The sequence below is a fragment of the Mesocricetus auratus genome, unplaced genomic scaffold, assembly GCF_017639785.1.
Source record: "Mesocricetus auratus isolate SY011 unplaced genomic scaffold, BCM_Maur_2.0 Super-Scaffold_4256, whole genome shotgun sequence".
NCBI classification, from domain to species: Eukaryota; Metazoa; Chordata; class Mammalia; order Rodentia; family Cricetidae; genus Mesocricetus; species Mesocricetus auratus.
In genome coordinates, this window is record NW_024429182.1 from 93,179,806 (window position 1) to 93,203,066 (window position 23,261).

The following is a 23,261-nucleotide window of genomic DNA, read 5'->3' on the forward strand; positions in this document are numbered from 1 at the left end:
ATGGTGTCAGTTTTGAGGCCTGGGAACTCTACAGGGCCTGTGGCAGTGGAACCAGTATTTATTCTTAGTGCACAAATGGGCTTTGGGAGCCCATTCCCTATGGAAGGATACTCTCTCAGCCTAGATACAAGAGGGAAGGCCTAGGTCCTGCACCAAATAATGTGACAGACTTTGATGATTCACCCATTGGAGAAATCACTCTCCCTGGGAGTCAGTGGGGGATAGGATAGGGGGTTGGTGGGTGGCATGGGAGGATGGCAAGAAGAAGGAACTGAGATTGGTATGTAAAATAAGATTGTTTTAATTTAAATTAAAATGTATTTTAAAATCCAAGTAGGACAATTCTGTAACAGTCCAAATTAACAATGTTGGTTAGTAAATTTCATTAACAATATAATGTAAAACAGCAAAATATAAAAATACGGAGAAACATACATTGAGATACAGATAAAAATATAAATATATAGAGCATTTAAAAATCAGATTCAAAATGCCATGGTAGTTAAACAAGACGATATTTTAAATGAAGGAAAATTTGTTCAATATCTACACATCTTAGAACCTGAAAATGTACTGCATATTAATAGAGAACAAACTGCATTACATAAAAAATGTATCATTACACTCCACAACCTGTTGAATCATCATCTCCTAAATCAAGACTAATGATATACTGCACACTTCACAAACACATATACACACCGACATTAGGGAAAGAGAGAGAAAGGGAGGGACGGAGAGAGAGATGGAAAAGAAAGAAACTCTATGTGGGTTATATACTTTATGTTCTAATTAGCTAGTGTGATTATCAACAAATAGTTGCTAAATTAAAATATATAAGCTCTTCCTTAAAGACTGGAGGAATAATGAATGAAGTGTGTGCTTGTTCTAAGTGTGAAAGTCTTCTGCGTGTTTTTTCTATAAATACTAAGCAAATTTTTCAAAGTTAATGTATCTGCTATTACCCCTTCAGGTCTCATGCGCTATGTTATGGAACTGAAGAATAGGTTTTCCACTTCTGCAAGAATTACACAACATACTATGAAAGAAGTTAGGGTCTCTCAGTGGAAGCCAGAAAACTACAAGAAATGCATCTGCAATTAGTTCACACTAATATACTTCATTCTACCCTTCCTTCTTCCTCCTTATAGGCATCCCAGACAGGAAGATGTACACCTGTAATCAGCTTGCCCTTCTTTGCAGTGTATCTAATAGCTGTCCCGGAGAACACCATCATCTTATTTGTGATCCAAACTGAATGCAGCCTCTACCATGGTCTACTTCCTTGCCATGTTGACTTGCACTGATTTGGGCTTATCCATAGCCACCATTCCCAAGATGCTGGGCATTTTCTGGTGAGGCCTGCATCACACAGATGTATACCATACACATATGCACTGGCCTGGAATATGTGGTGCTGACAGTTATGATCATATATTGATATGTTGCTATATGCAACCCACTGAAGTATAACATGATCCTCACCAACAAGGTACTAGCTGCTATTGTGTAGTCATCATAGTTAGGACTTTGGTGTTTGTGACTCCATTTATATTTCTCATCTTGAGGTTGCCATTCTGTGGTGTCCAGATTGTCCCCCATACCTACTGTGAACACATGGGTTTGGCAAAGCTAGCATGTACCAGTATCAGGGTCAATGTCATTTATGGATTAGTTGCTTTCTCAGAGGGATACATCAACCTATCTGTGATTGGATTTTCCTACATCCGTATTCTCCAAACAGTCTTTCACCTTCCATCCTGGGATGCTCGGCTCAAGGCCCTTAGCACATGTGGCTCCCATGTGTGTGTCATTTGGCCATTAACCTACCAGCCCTCTTCTCCTTCATGACACATTGATTTAGCCACATATCCCTCATTACATACACATACTTCTAGCCAACCTGTATGTGGTTTCCCCCTGCCCTGAACCCTGTTATCTATGGAGTCAGAACAAAGCAGATAAGGGAAAGAGTACTAAGAATGCTTAGCCCTAAATCCAGTGAAATTTATCTCCACAATCTTCATAACAGTTCAATATAAAAAACTATAATATCCAGTCAGAAGTAAACATTCAAATAGTTTTTGTTAAGTTTCCATAAGAAGTTAAGTGATCTCAATAACAATAAATTCTGGGGGGGGGAATGCTCACCTCCTTTCACTGTACCTCAAGGGTCAATCCCATTACATGACCCTCCATATCTCATAAGTTAGTACGCATCATTAAAATACATTACACAAAGATTTCAAAATTTTATCTCTGCTCTAACGTATGGAAGGTACAACAGAACCCTTTTATTTAAGCATGTGACAGCATAAAATTCCTAGAGGGAGGAAAGGTCTTGAAAACAGTTGGTATCCAATAACTACTTTGAATGACATATTCTCACATAGAGATTCTATCCAGTCACATGCCAGTACTAAAATTATACTGATAAAAAGACATTGAGTACTATGAAAATCAAGAATAGTAGTTGGAGGTGAACTAAATGTCATAAAATGTGCACTTAATCTCAGGTTCACGTCTTTTTTGGAAATTTGACCTGAAAACTACAATAAACTCTTTGAAGGTAGGTATGGCTAATTGACATCCCAGATCCAATGAAGCTGAGACAAGAGGATTGGGACACATGTGAGTCATTTTGAGCTACACAAGATGAGTAACTTTTCCAGGCCAGTCTGGGCTACATAATGAAATCCTGGCTCATAGAATCTAAGAAAGGGAAAGAAAAAATAGAATTCAGGGTATATTAAATACTACATAATGAAAAGCATGGCCTTTTACTTCATGAAAATGGAATCTTTCCATTTAGTAATCAGCAGATTCCACTTAAATCTTCTCAGTGGGCTCGGTTTTTGTTTATTTGTTTTTACTATTTCCACTTACATTTTTATAACAGTTTCATAACAAGGGTTATGATAGGTTAAGTTTTGTTCATTAAATTTTAGGGAATGTATCTATCTGATAGGTGTGTCCAGGATGCTGATATAAACTTATTTTGTGAACTCCATGGAAGGCACTGAGTGAGCATGTGCAGCTAAGCCTGAGCACATACAGATGTGTGTGAACAAACACTGTGCCCAGGAGAGTACTTAGTCCTTCCAGGACAGACAGCCAATATAGGGCTAGATTACCAAGCAAGATTCCTTTCAGAAAGAAAGAAAACAATTTTATTCTGTCTGTCTGCCTGTTTCTCCCAGAGAGATCTTTTGAAATAGAGAGAAGACAAATTGAGATCACTGGGGTTAAGATCCCAGAGGTTCCAGATGTATAACTACCCTGTCCAATTCTGGAACTAGCCAGAACTCTAGCATCCATGGATCAAGAAACCTTGCTTCTACAAGAAACACACCTCAGCCTCAAAGACAGACATTACCTGAGAGTTAAAGGTTGGGAAAATTTTTTTCAATCAAATGGATCCAAGAAACAAGCAGGGGTAGCAATCCTAATATCTAACAAACTAGACTTTAAAATAAAATCAATCAAAAGAGATGAAGGAGGTCATTACATATTCATCACAGGTGAAACCCACCAAGATGAAGTGTCTATCCTGAACATCTATGCCCCAAATACAAAGGCATCCACATTCGTAAAAGAAACATTATTAGAACTTAAATCACATCTAAAGCCCCACACAATTTAGTGGGTGATTTCAACACACCACTCTCACCACTAGACAGGAATACCAGACAGAAACTCAACAAAGAAGCAAAGGGTCTAATAGAAGTAATGACCCAACTGGGATTAACAGACATCTATAGAACATTTCATCCACATAAAAAAGAATATACCTTCTTCTCAGCACCACATGGAACCTTCTCAAAAATCGACCACATACTTGGCAATATATCAAACCTCAGCAGCTACAAAAAATTGGAATAACTCCATGCATCTTATCAGACCACCATGCTTTAAAATTCGAATTCAACAACAACACAAATTGCAGAAAACCTACAAACTCATGGAAATTGAATAATGCTCAACTGCACCATCCCTGGGTCAAAGAAGTAATAAAAGAAGAAATTAAAGACTTCCTAGAATTCACTGAGAATGAAGACACAACATACCCAAACCTATGGGACACTTTGAAAGCAGTGCTATGAGGATAATTCAACATAAATTCAGCCACACTGAGCCTCTTAGAAGAGAAAGTGGGTGGTACCTTTGAACAAATTGGTAAAGGAGACCACTTCCTGAACATAACACCAGTAGCAGTGACACTGAGGTCAACAATTAATACATGGGACCTCCTGAAACTGAGAAGCTTCTGTAAGGCAAAGGACACAGTCAACAGGACAAAAAAGGCAGCATACAGAATGGGTAAAGATATTCACTAACCCCAAATATGACAGAGGGCTGATCTCTAAAATTTACAAAGAACTCAAGAAGCAAGTCTCCAAAATGCCAAAGGATCCTACTGGGCAGTAGATCAGTTTTATCCCTGGCATACAAATGGACTTCGTGTGTCCATAACACAAAGAGGGATGCTCTCTCAGCCTGGGCTCTTAGGGGAGTGCCTGGACCTTGCCCTGAGTAAAATGATGGACTATAAATATCCCCTATGTGGAAGGAAGTGGGGATAGGGTGGGAGACTGGGGGGATGTGGGAGGAGGGGAGGGAAAGGGAACTGGGATTGACATGTGAAGCAAGCTATTTAAAATTAAAGTAATAAAAAAAGAAAAAAGTGAGCTACAGAACTAAATACAGAATTCTCAATAGAGGAGTCTAAAATGGCTGAGAGACACTTGAGAAAGGGCTCAACATCCCTAGCCATCAGGAAAATGCAATCAAAACAACTCTGAGATGTCATGCTACTCTTGTCAGAATGGCTAAAATCAAAAACTCCAATGACAGTTTATGCTGGAGAGGTTGTGGGGAAAGGGGACACTCCTCCACTGCTGGTGGGAGTGCCAACTTGTACAGCCACTTTGGAAATCAGTATGGAGATTCCTCAGAAAAATGGGAATCAGCCTACCACAAGATGCAGCAATTCTACTCTTAGGCATATATCCAAAAGATTCATACAACAAGGACACCTGTTACACTATGTTCATAGCAGCATTATTTGTAATACCCAGAACCTGGAAGCAACCTAGATGCCCCACAACTGAAGAGTGGATAGAGAAAATGTGGTACATTTACACAATTAAGTTCTATTCAGCAGAAAATAACAATGAAATCTTGAAATCTGCAGGCAAATGTATGGCACTAGAAAAAAAAAACATCCCAAGTAAGGTAACCTAGTCACAAAAAGAGAAACATGGCATGTACTCTCTCATATATGGTTTTTAGACATAGATCTGGGGAGTACCAGCCTACAATCCCATGGCCAGAGAGTCTGGGAAATAATACCTTCAACCAATGTTTGATGGAAGCAGAGGCAGATAGCCACAGATAAACACTGATCTGAACTCAAGAAACCCAGTGACAGAGAGGGAGGACTGATGAGCAAAGGGGTTAAGACTGGGCTGGTTTAACCCCCCAGAAACAGCTAACCTGAACAAGGGTTAGCTCATGAATCACAGACTGATGACTAGGAATCTAGCATGGGACTGATCAAGACCCCCGATTGTGGGTATCTGTGAGGACGCCTAGGCATTCTATGGGGCCTTGGGTAGTAGATCAGTATTTATTCCTGGCATACAAATGGACTTTGGGTGCCCATCCCACAGTGAGAGATGCACTCTCACCTGGACTCTTGGGCAAGGGTCTAAGCCCTGCCCTGGATGAAATGACAGACTGTGGATACCCCCATGTAGGACCTCACCTCTCTGGGGAAAGGAGGGCATATTCGGGGGGGTTGTTGGTGGGAGGGCATGGTAGGAGGGGAGGGAAAGAGAGAGGGACCTGGGAGTGACATGTGAAGCAACCTTGTTTCTAATATAAATTTAAAAATAAATTAATTTAAAAAAGATATGGGGTTAGTGAAGATCTTTTCCCATTCTGTACCCTGCTTTTTATTGCTGACTGTGTCCTTTGCCTTACAGAAGCTTCTTAGTTTCAGGAGGTCCCAATTATTAATTGTGGATCTCAATGTCTGTGCTACTGGTGTTATGTTCAGGAAGCGGTCTCCTGTACCAATTTATTCTAGGGTACCACCCATTTTCTCTTCTAAGAGGCTCAGTGTGGGTGGATTTATGTTGAGGTCTTTGATCCATTTGAACTTAAGCTTTCTGTATGGGGATAGATATAGATCTATCTGCAATCTTCTACATGTCAGCATCCAGTTATGCCAGCCCCATTTGTTGAAAATGCTTTCTTTTTTCCATTGTATAGTTTTAGCTTCTTTGTCAAAAATCAGGTGTTTGGATCTGTGTGAATTAACATCCGGTTCTTCAGTTTTATTCCATTGTTCTACATGTCTGTTTTTGTGCCAATACCAACCTGTTTTGATTGCTATAGCTCTATAGTATGGCTTGAAGTCAGGGATGGTGATGTTTCTGTAAGTTGCTTGATGTGTAGGGTTGTTTTGACTATCCTAGGTTTTTGTTTTTCCATATAAAGTTGATTATTGTTCTTTCAAGGTCTGTGAAGATTTGTTCTGGGATTTTGATGGAGATTGCAATGAATCTGTAGATTGCCATTTTTACTATGTTGATCCTACCTATCCAAGAACATGGGAAAGCTTTCCATTTTTTGATATCTCCTTTAATTTATTTCTTTAAAGATTGAAAGTTCTTGTCATATAGGTCTTTAACTTGTTTGGTTATGTTGTTTGTGGCTATTGTGAAAGGTGATGTTTCTCTGATTTCTTTCTCAGCCCATTTATCATTTATATATAGGAGGACTACTGATTTTCTTGAATTAATCTTGTATCCATCCCACTGGAGCTGTTTGTCAGCTAAAGGAGTTCTCTGGTAGAATTTTTCGGGTCACTTATATAAACTGTCATGTATTTGCAAATAGTGAAAGTTTGACTTCTTCCTTTCAAATTTGTATCCCCTTGATCTTCTTTTGTTGTCTTATTGCTCCAGCTAGAACTTCTAGTACAATATTGAAGAGATATGGAGAGAGTTGCTGTTGGCTTGCTGTATACTGCTTTTATCACCTTTAGGTATTTCCTGTAATCCTTGATCGTTCCAAAATCTTCATAATAAGGGGGTGCTGGATTTTGTCAAAGGCTTTATGGCATCTAGTGAAATGATCATGTGGTTTTTCTTTTTCTGTTTGTTTATATGGTGGATTACATTGACAAAGTTTTGTATGTTGAACCATCCTTGCATCTCTGGAATGAAGCCTGCTTGATCACGGTGGATGATTTTTTAAATGTGTTCTTGGATTTGATTTACCAGTGTTTTATGGAGGATTTTTGCATCAATGTTCATAAGGGATATTGGACTATAGTTCTCTTTCTTTGTTTTGTCTTTCTGTGGTTTGGGTACCACGGTAACTGCAGCCTTGTAAAAATAGTTTGTTAATTACCATTCTGCTTCTATTGAGTAGTATTGGCATTAACTCTTCTTTTAATTTCTGCTAGAATTCTGCACTGAAACCATCTGGACCAGGTTTTTTTATAGTTAGGAGACCTTTGATGACTGCTTCTGTTTCATTATGGGCTATAGGTCTATTTAAATTGTTCATCTGTCCTTGATTTAATTTTGGTAAGTGGTATATATCCAGAAAATTGTCCATTTCCTTTACATTTTCAAATTTTGCAGAGTACAAGTTTTCAAAGTATGACCTGATGATTCTAGATTTTCTCAGTGCCCATTGTTATGTCTCCCTTTTCAATTCTGATTTTGTTCATTTGCATGCGCTCTCTCTGCCTTTTGGTAAGTTTGGATAAAGGTTTGTCTATCTTGTTGATTTTCTCAAAGAACAAACTCTTTGATACATTGATTCTTTGTTACCTTTTAATTTGTTTGTTTGTTTGTTTTTGGTCTTTTTTGTTATTTCATCTTTTTTTTTCTTGTGACATGAGGACCAAAATTAGGGCCTTGTGCTTGCTAGGCAGGTACTCTACCACTGAGCTAAATCCCCAACCACATTGTTTCTTTGTATTGTTTTCCTAGTTTCTACTTTATTGATTTCAGCCCTCAATTTGATTATTTCATGGCATCTACTCCTTCAGGATGAGTTTGCCTCTTTTTGTTCTAGAGCTTTCAGTTGTAATTTTAATTCTATAGTGTGACTGTTCTCTTAGTTTGTTCATGTGGGAACTTAGTGCTACGAATTACCCTCGGAGCACTGCTTTCAAGTTTGTGTATGTTGTGTCTTCATCCTCATTCAATTCTATGAAACCTTTAATTTCTTTTTTTTTATTTCTTCCTTGACCCAGGAATGGTGCAATTGTGCATTGTTCAATTTCCACAAATTTGTAGGGTTTCTGCAGTTTGTGTTGTTGCTGAATTCTAACTTTAAAGCATGGTTGTCTGATAGGATACAGGGGGTTATTTCAATTTTTTGTACTTATTGCCGAGTATGTTCGGTTTAGAGAAAGCTCCATATCGCACTGAGAAGAAAGTATATTCTTTTGTGTTTAGATGGAATGTTCTGTAGATGTCTGTTAAACCCAATTGGGTCATAACTTCTATTAGTTCCTTTGCTTCTTTGTTAAGTTTCTGTCTTGCAGTGAAAATGGAGTGTTGAAGTCTCCCACTATATGTGTGTGGAATTTTATATGTGATTTGAGTTTTAGTAATATTTCTTTGGATGCCTTTGTATTTGGGACATAGATATTCATAACTGAGACTATATCCTAATTGATTTTTCCTGTGGCAAATATGAACTGACCTTCTTCATCTTTTTTGATTAATTTTAGTTTGAAGTCTAATTTGTTAGATATTAGGATAGCTATACCCAATTGTTTCTTGGGTCCATTTGATTGGAAAATCTTTTCCCAACCATTACTTCTGATGTATTATCTGTCTTTGATGTTGAGGTGTGTTTCTTGTATGTAACAGAAGGATGGATTCTGTCTTCGAATCCATTCTGTTAGCCTGTGTCTTTTTATAGATGAGTTAAAACCATTAATATTGAGGGATACTAATGACCATTGATTGTTCATTCTTGTTTGCTTTGGATTTGTTGTTGTTGTTGGTATTGTGTGTAGATTTCCATTCCTTTTTTTCTTTTGGCTGTTGGTAAAGTGGGATCATCTAATGCCTATGTTTTTCTGGTTGTAGTTAACTTCCTTGTGTTGGAGTTTTCCTTCCAGAACTTTTTGTAAGGCTGAATTAGTCTATACATATTGCTTGAATTTAGTTTTGTCATGGAATACCTTGTTTTCTCCATCTATAGTTATTTAAAGCTTTGCTGGCTATACTAGTCTGGGCTGGCATCCGTGGTCTCTTAGTATTGGTATAATATCTATCCAGGACCTTTTGGCTTTCAAAGTTTCCACGAAGAAGACAGGTGTAATTCGGATAGATTTGCTTTTATATGTTACTTGGCCTTTTTCCTTTGCTGCTCTTAATATTCTTTCTTTATTCTTTATGTTTGATGTTTTGATGAGTATGTGAGGAGAGGTCCACTCTATTTAGTGTTCTGTCAGTTTCTTGTACTTTTATTAACAAGTCTTTCTTTAGGCTGGGAAAGTTTTCTTCTATGATTTTGTTGAATACGTTTTCTGCAGCTTTGAGGCGGGTTTCTTCACCTTCTTTTATATTTATTATTCTTAGTTTTATTTAGTTTGTTTTCATGGTGTCCCATGTTTTCTGGATATTTTGTGTTAGGGATTTGTTGAACTTAAGATTTTCTTTCTTTGATGAATCTATTTCTCCTAGTGTATCTTCAATGCCTGAGAGTCTCTCTTCCATTTCTTGTAGTCTGTTGGTTATGCTTACATCTGTAGTTCCTGATAGTTTACCCAGCTTTTCTATTTCCAGCATTCCCTCAATTTGTGTTTTCTTTATTGTCTCTGTTTCAGGTTTCTGATCTTGAACTGTTTGCACTGCTTCCTTCATCTGTTTGATTGTTTTTTCTTAGCTTTCTTTAAGAGATTTTGTTGATTTCTTGTAATTTTTTGGTTTGCTTTTTTCTTGCATTTCTTTAAGGGATTTTCTCATAGCCTCTTTGAAGGCCTCTATCATTTTCATGAAGTTGTTTTTTAGGTCGTTCTCTTCTGCTTCATCTGCATTGGAATGTTCAGGTCTTGCTGGTGTAGAGTCCCTAGACTTTGGTGGTCTCATATTGGTTTTTCTGTTGTTGAATATGCTTTTGTGTTGTCTTCTTCCTCTCCCTACCATTTGATACAGGTGGAGTCTCTTCCTCTCCTGGTGGGTGCAAATAGGTCCAATACTCTGATGGCTCTCTTCTTCTCCAATGGGATGGGGTGAAACTAGGATGTTGTCCATCTCTTGATGGGCTATTCCACCAGGGTGGGTTCCCAGTGAGCATTTCCCAGGCATTAGGAGGCTCTGAACAGGGCACCGGAAGGCAGGCTGGAAACAGGCCCATGCTTATCTTCTCCTATGGGTGGAGGCAGGACTAGGATGCTGGAAGATTCTGGATGGGCTGGTCTGCCAGGATGGGTCCCCCAGTGTGCAGTCCCAAGGCCTCAGGAGGATCCTGCAGGGCACCAAAACCAAAGTATTCATTACTATACCATAATCTCCTTTTTACCTTTAAAAAGAGATTGTTTGTGATCATTAGCCGTTTATAACCAACCCCATTTAAGTGAAAACAAAAATTTGTAAATAATATTTGTGAATTTGGATATCATTCATTCCAAACTGCTTTCTGCTGGTTGGGGACACTGTCCATAATGTGGGAATCATGGCAAAACACTGAAACCTGTGTTTTTGTATTCTGGAAGGCTGCATCGTCTCAGATGTTTCAGATGTTGGATCACCTGGAACACTGTTTCAGTGGGCCTTGCTTCATCAAATCATATTAGACTGGAAGGAATCCATAGCTTTGCATTTTCTATGGAAACACAAGCAAAAATTCTTTTTCCAAGTAACCTGCCCTTATTCTTAAATTTAGAAGTCAAAGCATTTCTAAAATATATGTTTCATTAATTAATTTAATTAATTATTTTATAATTTATAATTTAATTATAAAATATATTTTAGCAGCTTTCCTCAGTCATCAAACAACTTATTTTTTTCACTTCTTTTTTTTTAATTTAAGTTAGAAACAAGCTTGTTTCACATGTCAATCTCAACTCTCTCTCCCTCCCCTTCTTTCCCACCTTCCCCATCAGGCCCCCTATTCCCCCACCCAATCTCCACTACGATCCCCAGGGTTGGTGAGCCCTCCATGGTGGATCTCCAGAGTCTGTCATTTCATCCAGGGCGGGGCCTAGGCATCAAATAATTTAATGATCATATTATAGCATATAGTATCCAGACTCTGTGTATTTTCCATCTTTATGTGGCTTTTTTATTACTCTTTTTTTCCTTTTATTTTTTTCATTTCTCTGTAAACTTTTGTCTGTCCTGGAATTCAGTCTGTACACCAGGATCACCTTGATTGCCTCTGCCTCCTGAATTTTGGGATTAAAGGTATGTGCTACCACATCCAGATACTTTATTTTTTCTTTACGTTCCAAAGCCTATGTATATTTTTCTTTACTGTGAATCTTTATCTTTTTCTAACCACATGAATCTTATCTGCTTGCTAGCTGCCATGGTTTTGGTCACTTATTCAAATCAAGGAGCTGCTCTTAAAAAAGTCACAAGCATCTGCTTGCCTTGGAAAATGCCTGGCAAACATATGAGCTCATCTGAGAAAAATACTGCTAAAAAGAAGCTGTGATTGACTTTTCTGTTCTTTTGTTTCTAAAATGCATTTTTAAGTTTTTGTCAAGTTTTTCTGTGGAAGTTTGTAGAAACCACCTTGCATAGCTAATTTGTTGTGGTGTTCAAGCCCGGTTCTATAACTGCCATAGAGCCTCCAAATAACACTCGAGACACTATGTTAATTATAAGCTGTTGGCTGGTGACTAGGATTTCTTATAGGCTAGCTCTGTCTTAAGTATTAACCCATGACTACTAATACATGTATTTATACATGTTCTTATCTTACCAAGAACTCCACACTCATGAGTCCTCTTCCAGGATCATATAGCTGATTCTCTCTTACTACACTTCCCAGAATCCTCCTTCTAGTCCTGCATATCTTGCATATATTGGCTAACAATGTTTTATTCATTAACCAATAAGAGAAACTTATGTACAGAATACTTCCCCCATCAAGAAACAGTACAAAGAGAGAGGGGAAGATATGGGTCTGAGGAAGAATAGCTTATACAAAATTCCTTCAAATGAAAAATTCACATGATTTAGACTGCTATATTTTGAAGCTTTTATAAAGCTATGATAATTGTAACAGTGTTTAGTGGCTCAAAAGTGAAAAATTAGAAATAAGAGTCTACAAACTGACACACATATCTCATAGGATCAGGGTGTTTAATAGAAAGCTAGTCACATGTAAGAATTTAAGACAGGTTAAGAAAAGGAAATGGTGAACCATCAAGCATCTTCCTCATGTGAAATTGTCTTATGAGAACCTGCTGACTTCTAGTTGAATATATGTAGCATGAAATTTAATCATCAGCCTTGACCTTAAGTGCAGTTTTAGAGCACAAATCTCATGTCTACCTTCACTTCTGACATCTTCAGTTCCAGATCTTCCAAACTAACCTCTTCTCAAGAACTTACTAGAAGGACTCATAAGAATCATTCACAGCTATTATCTTCCTCCATACAGTTCCTTACTGGAAAATTGTTGGGGACTGCTAGAACCTTGAACAAAATGGAGTCTGTCAACCATTCCTTGGCCTTCTGACTACGTGACTGCGAGCACACATGCCCTTGAGACAAAGGAAAAGGCTAACCATAAAAGTTAAATTTACACAGGGCAGCCCACCTGCCTAGCCAGGGGGGAAGTACCCTTACAGAGTAATTGTCTTTGTTAACAAAAGATTAAAGTGTTCCGTTGAATACTTCCTACCCCTCCCTAATTCCTGCACCTGACTTACACTGACAAGCATTTGTGGAATGCAACTGATGACTGATGGAAAATTACAGCTTTGTCTTTACCGTATTTGGTGTATATTTGAATTGAGACTTGATTGATATGCTTGTACCACCCCCTGAGGTCCTTCCTCTATAAGTTCCAGCGCGCCCCCAAAAATAAAGGCTCTTGATCAGCGAATGTTGTCTTGAGCCTGCTTCCATTAACCTCTTGAAGTTCACTTTCCAGATCGGATCTGCTCGTGAAGGCCCACCAAATTAGTAGTGACCCTCATCACCTCACCCCCGCGGGTCGGGGGGTCCCTTCCCGGGGGTCGCAGAAAATGATGCTGATTACAATTAGATCCAGAAAGATAGTCTTAGGAAAGCCTGTGAGCTTTACAAACATGAGGTACACACTGTCCTCTCATGGAGGTGGGGTGTACTATCCTCTTGACATTGTGTGATGGCATGCATGGAGTATATTACTATCTAGGGAAAGTCACCAAGGCATTTTTATTGGGGTTTCATTACATAAACATGACTGCTTGATTACTTCATGGCTGACATAGCATTGTATTTGCTACTTTTCATATTGACTGATATCAGTTGATCAAAATAATCTCCAAACAAGTTCATGCTTTTGGTCAGTTTCCTTATTGATTCTTTGAAAGGTTCATTCAATGTATTTTGATTTTATGGCCTGGCTGCATCCTACAGTTACACATGTCATTCCCAGTCTTCACTTTGAACAAATTCATGGGGGTTAGCTGCTGGGAGCCCAGACAAATAAAGAGCTTGTACTCTCTGTACAAGAAGAAATTCTTTATTATACATTTGCAATCTTCCCAAAGTACTTGTTGCTGTTGCTGTATCTGAGCTTTTTGACCTCATGCCTCATCTTTCCATCTTGTACTGAACTGTAAATTCTATTAACCAGTTTTGAATTCAACTTAATCCCCTGAAATATGAAAATGAAGAGGAGTCAAACTTCTAATCTTTATATTCTGTCCATTCCTTTTCAAATTGTCATGAACTCAATGTAAAGAGTTAAAGTGTATTGCTCTGTGCTTTACTTATTATGTTTTTTCTTTGTATATTACTTATTATGTCACTATAAAGATAGCAAATATAGGAAAACTGATACAATTGCAAAATATTTAGTGCTATTAGACTGTGACACAGGATTAGATACTGACTCTGCAATTTTTGTTTCATGTAAAAAGCAAAGTAGTGTTGGTTATTGAGTTGAATAAGTGAAATTATGTATGTTTGAAATATGCCAAATAATTCTTTCCAATGTTTCCATTGTATTTCCCATTAACCTTGCCCTTTTATGTTATAGCATTGATTTGTGATATTGTGTTCACTGCTCACACATTACGCATTTTATGTATTTTCAGCCATTAATAGACACTTTTTGCTTGTGTAGTCTTTTTAATTATACTTTTATTCTTCAAAAGTTCCATAATTTTTTAAGATCTTAACTCAATTTCTGAGAATTTAAATTGTAAGCATATTGCAAAGACTTACCAACATTCCTTCCTTTCTCTGAGGATCATGTAACAACTGTGTACTCAGTTTTAAAATACAGACACATTACTTAAATAAGCCTAAACTATACATTGAGTAATATCAATGAAGTGTAAGTGTGTGTGTGTGTGTGTGTGTGTGTGTGTGTGTGTGTATACTCAAACTCTGGTTAGACCTTTCATCTTTTATCTACTGTCTCACATATCCCTCCTCACTTGTCCATTTCCCAGATTTATGACCTTTGGATTTATTGTGTGACACATTTAATCACGGTCATCTGAGTGACTGTTGGGTTAGAGCTGTCCATTGGAAGCCAGTCAACAGTGGAGTCATAACTGCAGGCAGTGCATCTCCTTGATATCTATTCCTCTTGTTTTGAGTCTACCCTGAGTAAATAGTCCAGCAATTAGGAATAACATCCCCTAGGCATCTCTTCCATCCACTCCTAGGTGTTGATGGTCCCCTTCTTATGCAGATCCAGTGTGTCATCTGTGCTTGCAATGACTGTTTATTATCCAGAAGACATCTTTTAGCAACCCTTTTCTTTATATTCTGGCTTATACCTTTGGTTTCCTGCAACTTCTTCTACAATGTTCCCCGAGCCTTGTAAGAGATTGTATTAAAGTCTTGTTTAAGGTTGAACACTAACCCACTACCATTTATTCTCTGCACCATATGCAGCTGCAGGTTTGTTCCTCATCAGAGGTCATTAGAAAGAAGGCTTCTCTGATTAAGGTTGACAGTGGTAAGTGTCTACAGATATAAGCATGCATTTTAAAAGGTAATTCTGGGGGAGTCCAGGGAAGCAGCTGTTCCTGCAGCAGCATCAGGTAAACAGGCCAGCTTCCAGGCCTGTGTTCCAGTGCCTGCGGATCGCCTGGGAACTGCACAGAGTTTCCAATCCGACAGGAGCCAAGCACCCCAGACTCCAGGTCCTCTCTCCCACCAACAAGACCAGGAAACCAGAGGAGCCAGGGAGACCAGGGGAGTAGCTGTTCCGGATCAGGTACAACAGGACCCATCATAGGGTCCAGGGGACCAGGTAAGAGGCTAAGTGCCCCAGATTCCTGTTCTTCTTCTCCACCCATGGGACCAGAACGAGGACAAGGAATAGAAGAACCACCAGATTATTGGACTTGCTAGCACCCACTAAAAGGGAACTCTGGTACCCAGACCAGTAAGGGGCTCTTTCTGCACCCACTAGAAGAAGAGATGGGAAAGAGACAATACAAAAACACACTCAGCAACAGAAAAACTAATATGACACCGCCAGATTCTAGAGACTCCACACCAGCAAGACCCCAACATTCCAATGCGAACGAAGCAGAAGAGAACGACCTTAAAACCACTTTCATGAAAATGATAGAGGCCCTAAAAGAGGATATAGGAAAGTCCCTCAAAGAAATTGAAGAAAAAACAAACCAAAAAATGCAAGAAATGGAAGAAAAAACAAACCAAAAAATGCAAGAAATGGAAGAAAAAACAAACCAAAAAAGGCAGGAAATGGGAGAAGAAACAGCAAAAAATGCAAGAAATGGTAGAAAAAAAAACAAAGCAAAAAATGAAAGAAATGGAAGAAGAAACAAACCAAAAAAGGCAGGAAATGGAAGAAGAAACAAAGGAAAAAATGCAAGAAATGGAACAAAAAGCAAACCAAAAAATGCAAGAAATGGAAGAAAGAACAAACCAAAAATTTCATAAAAGGCAACAAATGGATGAAAAGATAAACTGAAAATTGCAAGAAGCAATGCAAACACTGCAAGGGTTGAAATCTGAAATAGAGACAATAAAAAAAACACAATCTGAAGAAAGGCAGAAAATAGAAAAGCTGGGCAAACAGTCAGGTACTACCGATACAAGCATTACCAACAGAATAGAAGAGATGGAAGAGAGAATCTCAAGTGTTGAAGATACACTAGGAGAAATGGATTCATCAACCAAAGAAAACCTTAAGTCCAGCAAATCCTTAACACAAAACATCCAGGAAATATGGGACACCATGAAAAGACCAAACCTAAGAATAATAGGTATAGAAGAAGGAGAAGAAATCCACCTCAAAGGGGCAGAAGACGTATTCAACAAAATCATAGAAGAAAACTTTCCCAACCTAAAGAAAGACATGCCAATGAAGGTACAAGAAGCCTACAGAACACCAAATAGAGTGGACCACACAAAAAATCCCCTTGCCACATAATAATCAAGACCCCAAATATACAGAATAAAGAAAGACTATTAAGAGCAGCTAAGGAAAAAGGTCAAGTAACATATAAAGGCAGACCTATCAGAATTACACCTGATTTCTCATGGAAACTCTGAAAGCCAGAAGGTCCTGGATAGATACTCTACCAACACTAAGAGACCATGATTGCCAGCCCAGACTACTATACCCGGCAAACCTCTCAATCACTATAGATGGAAAAAACAAGATATTCCATGACAAAACTAGATTCAAGCAATATGTATCCACTAACCCATCCCTACAGAAAATTTTGGAAGGAAAACTCCAACCCAAGGAAGCTAACTACAACAAGAAAAACATAGGCATTAGAGAATCCCTCTCTACCAACAGCCAAAAGAACAAAGGGGTGAAAATCCACACATAATTCCACCACCAACAACCATTGCATATCGAAGAAGGATGAGCAATCAATGGTCATTAATATCCCTCAATATTAATGGCCTTAACTCACCTATAAAAAGACACAGACTAGCAGAATGGATTCGAAGACAGAACCCTTCCTTCTGCTGCATACAAGAAACACACCTCACCCTCAAAGACAGACATTACCTGAGAGTTAAAGGTTGGGAAAATTTTTTCATTCAAATGGACCCAAGAAACAAGCAGGGGTAGCAATCCTAATATCTAACAAACTAGACTTTAAAATAAAATCAATCAAAAGAGATGAAGGAGGACATTACATACTCATCACAGGTGAAACCCACCAAGATGAAGTGTCTATCCTGAACATCTATGCCCCAAATACAAAGGCATCCTCATTCGTTAAAGAAACATTATTAGAACTTAAATCTCATCTAAAGCCCCACACAGTTGTAGTGGGAGATTTCAACACCACTCTCATCACTAGACAGGAATACCAGACAGAAACTCAACAAAGAAGCAATGGGTCTAATAGAAGTAATGACCCAACTGGGATTAACAGACATCTATAGAACATTTCATCCACATAAAAAAGAATATACCTTCTTCTCAGCACCACATGGAACCTTCTCAAAAATCGACCACATACTTGGCAACATATCAAACCTCAGCAGCTACAAAAAAATTGGAATAACTCCATGCATCTTATCAGACCACCATGCTTTAAAATTAGAATTCAACAACAACACAAATTGCAGAAAACCTACAAACTCATGGAAATTGAATAATGCTCAACTGCACCATCCCTGGGTCAAAGGGGAAATAGAAAAAGAAATTAAAGACTTCCTTGAATTCAATTAGAATGAAGACACAACATACCCAAACCTATGGGACACTTTGAAAGCAGTGCTACGGGGGAAGTTCATAGCACTAAGTGCTCACATGAAGAAACTGGAGAACAGTTATATTAGAGAATTAACAGCACAGCTGAAAGCTCTAGAACACAAAGAAGCAGACTCACCCAGGAAGAGTAGACGCCAGGAAATAATCAAATTGAGGGCTGAAATCAATAAAGTAGAAACTAGGAAAACAATACAAAGAATCAATGCAACGAAGAGTTGGTTCTTTGAGAAAATCAACAAGATAGACACACCTTTGTCCAAACTTACCAAACAGCAGAGAGTGAACATGCAAATTAACAAAATCAGAAATGAAAAGGGGGACATAACAACAGACTCTGAGGAAATCCAGAGAATCATTAGGTCATACTTTGAAAACCTGTACTCCACAAAATTAGAAAATTTAAAGGAAATGGATAACTTCCTGGATAGCTATCACTTGCCAAAACTAAATCAAGAACAGATAAGCAATTTAAATAGACCTATAACCCCTATGGAAATAGAACCAGTCATCAAAAGTCTCCCAGCCAAAAAAAGTCCAGGTTCAGATGGCCTTAGTGCAGAATTCTACCAGAAATTCAAAGAAGAGCTTATACCAATTCTTCTCAAAGTATTCCACACAATAGAAGCAGAAGGGTCTTTGCCAAACTCTTTCTATGAGGCTTCAATAACATTGATCCCCAAGCCACACAAAGACCCAACTAAGAAAGAGAACTTCAGACCAATATCCCTCATGAACATTGATGCAAAAATACTCAATAAAATAATGGCAAATAGGATCCAAGAACACATCAAAACAATCATTCACTACGATCAAGTAGGTTTCATCCCAGGGATGCAGGGATGGTTCAACATATGAAAATCCATCAATGTAATCCACCATGTAAACAAGCTGAAAAACAAAAATCACATGATCATCTCACTGGATGCTGAAAAAGCCTTTGACAAAATCCAACACCCCTTCATGACAAAGGCCTTGGAGAGATCTGGGATAACAGGGACATACTTAAACATAATAAAAGCTATATACAGTAAACCAACAGCCAACATCAAACTAAATGGACAGAAACTCAATGCAATTCCTCTAAAAACAAGGCTGTCCACTCTCTCCAAACCTTTTCAACATGGTACTTGAAGTTTTAGCTAGAGCCATAGGACAACAAAGGAGTTCAATGGGATACAAATTGGAAAGGAAGAGGTCAAACTTTCACTACATGCAGATGATATGATAGTTTAAATAAATGACCGAAAGAACCCTACTAGGGAACTCTTACAGCTGATTAACACCTTCAGCAATGTGGCAGGCTATAAGATCAAGTAGCCCTATTATATACAGATGATAAAAGGGCTGAAAAAGAAATCAGGGAAACATCACCCTTTCAATTGCCACAAACAACATAAAATACCTTGGGGTAATGCTAACCAAACAAGTGAAAGACCTATATAGCAAGAACTTTGAATCTTTAAAGAAAGAAATTAAAGAAGCCCTCAGAAAGTGGAACGATCTCCCATGCTCTTGGATAGGTAGGATCAATGTAGTAAAAGTGGCAATCCTGCCAAAAGCAATCTACAGATTCAATGCAATCCCCATTAAAATCCCAGCACAATTCTTCACAGACCTTGAAATAACAGTAATCAATTTTATGTGGAAAAACAAAAGACCCAGAATAGCCAAAACAACCCTGTTCAACAAGGCAACATCCAGAGACATCACCATCCCTGAACTCAAGCTCTATTATAGAGCTTTAGTCCTGAAAACAGCTTGGTATTGGCACAAAAATAGACAGGTAGACCAATGGAATCGAATTGAAAACCCGGATATTAACCCACACATGTATGAACACCTGATCTTTGACAAAGAAGATAAAAATATACAATGGAATAAATAAAGCATCTTCAACAAATGGTGCTGGCATAACTCGAGGCTGGCATGTAGAAGAATGCAGATCGATCCATGTTTATCGCCATGCACAAAACCTAAGTCCAAATGGATCAAAGATCTCAACATAAATCCAGCCACACTAAACCTCTTAGAAGAGAAAGTGGGTGGTACCCTTGAACGAATTGGTACAGGAGACAGCTTCCTGAACATAACACCACTAGCACAGACAGTGAGATCAACAATTAATAAATGGGACCTCCTGAAACTGAGAAGCTTCTGTAAGGCAAAGGACACAGTCAGCAAGACAAAAAGGCAGCCCACAGAATGGGAAAAAATATTCACTAATCCCACATCTGACATAAGGTTAATCTCCAAAATTTACAAAGAACTCAAAAAGCACGTCTCCAAAACATCAAAGGACCCAATTAAAAAGTGGGCTGCAGAACTAAATAGAGAGCTTTCAATAGAGGAGTCTAAAATGGCTGAGAGTCACTTGAGAAAGTGCTCAACATCCTTAGCCATCCGGGAAATGCAAATCAAAACAACTCTGAGATACCACCTCACTCCTGTCAGAATGGCTAAAATCAAAAACACCAATGACAATTTATGCTGGAGAGGATGTGGTAAAAGGGGGACACTCCTCCATTGCTGGTGGGAGTGCCAACTGGTTCAGCCACTTTGGAAATCAGTATGGAGATTCTTCAGAAAAATGGGAATAAACCTACCACAAGACCCAGCAACTCCACTCTTAGGCATATATCCAAAAGATGCCCATTCATACAACAAAGATGTCTGTTCCACTATGTTCATAGCAGCATTATTTGTAATAGCCAGAACTGGGAAGCAACCTAGATGTCCCTCAACCAAAGAGTGGATAGAGAAAATGTGGTACATTTACACAATGGAGTACCATTCAGCAGAAAAAAACAATGGAATCCTGAGATTCGCAGGCAAATGGATGACACTAGAAGAAACCATCCTGAGTGAGGTAACCCAGTCACAAAAAGAGAAACATGGCATGTACTCTCTCATATATGGTTTTTAGGCATAGATTTGGGGAGTGCCAGCCTACAATCCCATGGCCAGAGAGTCTGGGAAACTTCATTTAGTGGCTGATCAAAGAAGAGGCAGACTCCCTCGATTAAATACTGAGCTGAGCTCAAGAAAGCCAGTAACAGAGAGGGAGGACTGATGACCAAAGGGATTAAGAGTGGGCTGGTGTAACCCCCAGAAACAGCTGACCTGACAAAGGTTAACTCTTGAATCCCAGGCTTCAGCCTGGGAATCCAGCATGGGACTGATCAAGACCCCCTGAATGTGAGTATCAGTGAGGGGGTCTAGGTAATCTATTGAGCCTTGGGCAGCAGATCAGTACCCATTCCAAGTATACACATGGACTATGGGCTCCCATAGAACAATGTGAGGTGCACTCTCACCCTGAACACTTGGGGGAGGGTCTAGGCCCTGCCCTATATGAAATGACAGACTATGGACACCCCCATGGAGGGCCTCACCCTCCCTGGGGAAATGAGGGGATAATGGGGGGGGGATGGAGGTTGGGCACGGGAGGAGGAGAGGGAAAGGGAGAGGGACCTGGAACTGACTTGTGAAGCAACCTTGCTTCTTATCTAAATTTAAACTGAAAATAAATAAATAAAAAAAATGAAAAAAGGTAATTCAGTGCTATGTCAGTTTATTCAAACAACCAGATTAAGTCTCCTCCTCATCCTATGGCCTCCCACATCATGGGCTTTTCAGTGGTTTTATAATGCCAGACACAGGTCTCTCCTGTGGAGTGGGACTCAAATGCAGAGAATGGTGAGTTATCCCAATAGCAGTAATGCCACTATTGTACAGGTTGTTACATCTTGTTTGTCAGGTTGGTAAAATCATTTGTAGAGTTCACAATGACACTCTTTCTCCCCAGCAGTCTGCATTGCATGTTCTGGTACTATCAATGGTAGCATGTTGGGAAGAAATTTCCATCCCAGTCACTGATTATGTTTTTGTATCATGGAGCTAAGGATGTTTCACCATTAAATGATGTTTTACTCTCTGCTTCATCCACATTTTGTTAATGAGTGTTATAATTGCAGCAGTTACAGTAGTCTTTAGTAGAGCAACATATGAAGATAGTAAATAAGACAGTGTATTTGTCACAGACGTGGTGCTTTCAATAATGTATCAGGCCTATACATCTGCAGGGGGATTATTGTGTGCTTATTTTCCACCAGTTGGCTAATGTTTCTCTGTGTTATAATAAAATGATAAGATTCCACCCATAACATTTTGCAAAACAAATTGAAAATGTAAGGGTGACTGGGGAATTTTGATTAATATTTTATTAGTAATATGCCTGACCATTTTAAGACCACAAGGTTGCAAAGAAAAGACATTAGTTTAAACAAGAAATCTCTTTTACAAGAAGTGCAACTTTTGGTACAAACAAGAATGGAGCCAGATGGGGTTCAGTATATAGGGACAAAAGGATTGATTCTAAGGGAAATAAATGATACATGTGAAGCTCAGTGTGTTCTACAAAAAGCAAAACATATCCTATAAGTGTGGCTACATCAAGGTAAAACTATGAAGTCTACCTTGACTTTGGTTTATATTTGCAACTCAATACCAAAGAAGATTCACAAAATAGAAGTCACATCATTTCACGTAAGAGAAAATGAGATTTTTTTCAGATTCCTTCTTATTCCAGTCAGGGTGACCATCATAAAGAAGGATAGCACCAAAGCTTTTAGCAAACAGAAACTGAAATATTCCCTAATATCTGCTCAATTTTTCCATCAACCAGGAATACATGATTGCCTTCAGTAGTAGGATACAAGTGGGTCCATAAATGATGTAGATATATAAATACTCCTTAAGTACACTTGAATTTGATCTTTGAGTATTTGGAAATATTCACATTTCCTCTTTCAGGTGTCATTGAGGAAATAGTACAGGAACTACCCACACCTGTGCTTAAAGGGAAATGCAGAGGAGACTCTTCTGTGTGAACGATGCCTGTTACACAAAGGTCAATCATTTTGTAGATTCATAAAACTACAAACCTATCTATCTATCTATCTATCTATCTATCTATCTATCTATCTATCTATCTATCTATCTATCTGTCTATCTATCTGTCTATCTATTTGTTCATTTATGTATTTTTTATTTGGTTTTGTGAGACAGGGTTATTCTATGTAGCCCTGGTTGTCCTGGAACTAGCTCTGCAGACCATGCTAGCCTTGAACTCATGGAGATTCACCTGCCTCTGCCTCCCAAGTGCTGGGATTAAAGGCATTCATCACCACCACTACCACCTGACTTACAAATGTATTTTGAAACAACTAATTTACTTCAGTTTTAATCAAACAAAGATCCTGAAACTGACTCTCATTATTTCTTCCAAGGTGCACATGTCATTCATAGTCTGGCAAAGCCTAGAATGA

The 23,261-nt window shown here is 38.5% G+C and overlaps 1 protein-coding gene across 1 annotated transcript; it reads left to right on the forward strand.

The window, feature by feature from the left end:
* Window positions 1–2,042, forward strand: LOC101832866 (olfactory receptor 52E5). The gene is given in 8 exon segments (XM_013126238.2): window positions 1–54; window positions 1,152–1,270; window positions 1,272–1,355; window positions 1,357–1,505; window positions 1,508–1,810; window positions 1,813–1,866; window positions 1,869–1,914; window positions 1,916–2,042. Coding segments are annotated over 8 exon segments (936 nt in total).
* The last annotated feature ends 21,219 nt before the right edge of the window (window positions 2,043–23,261 follow it).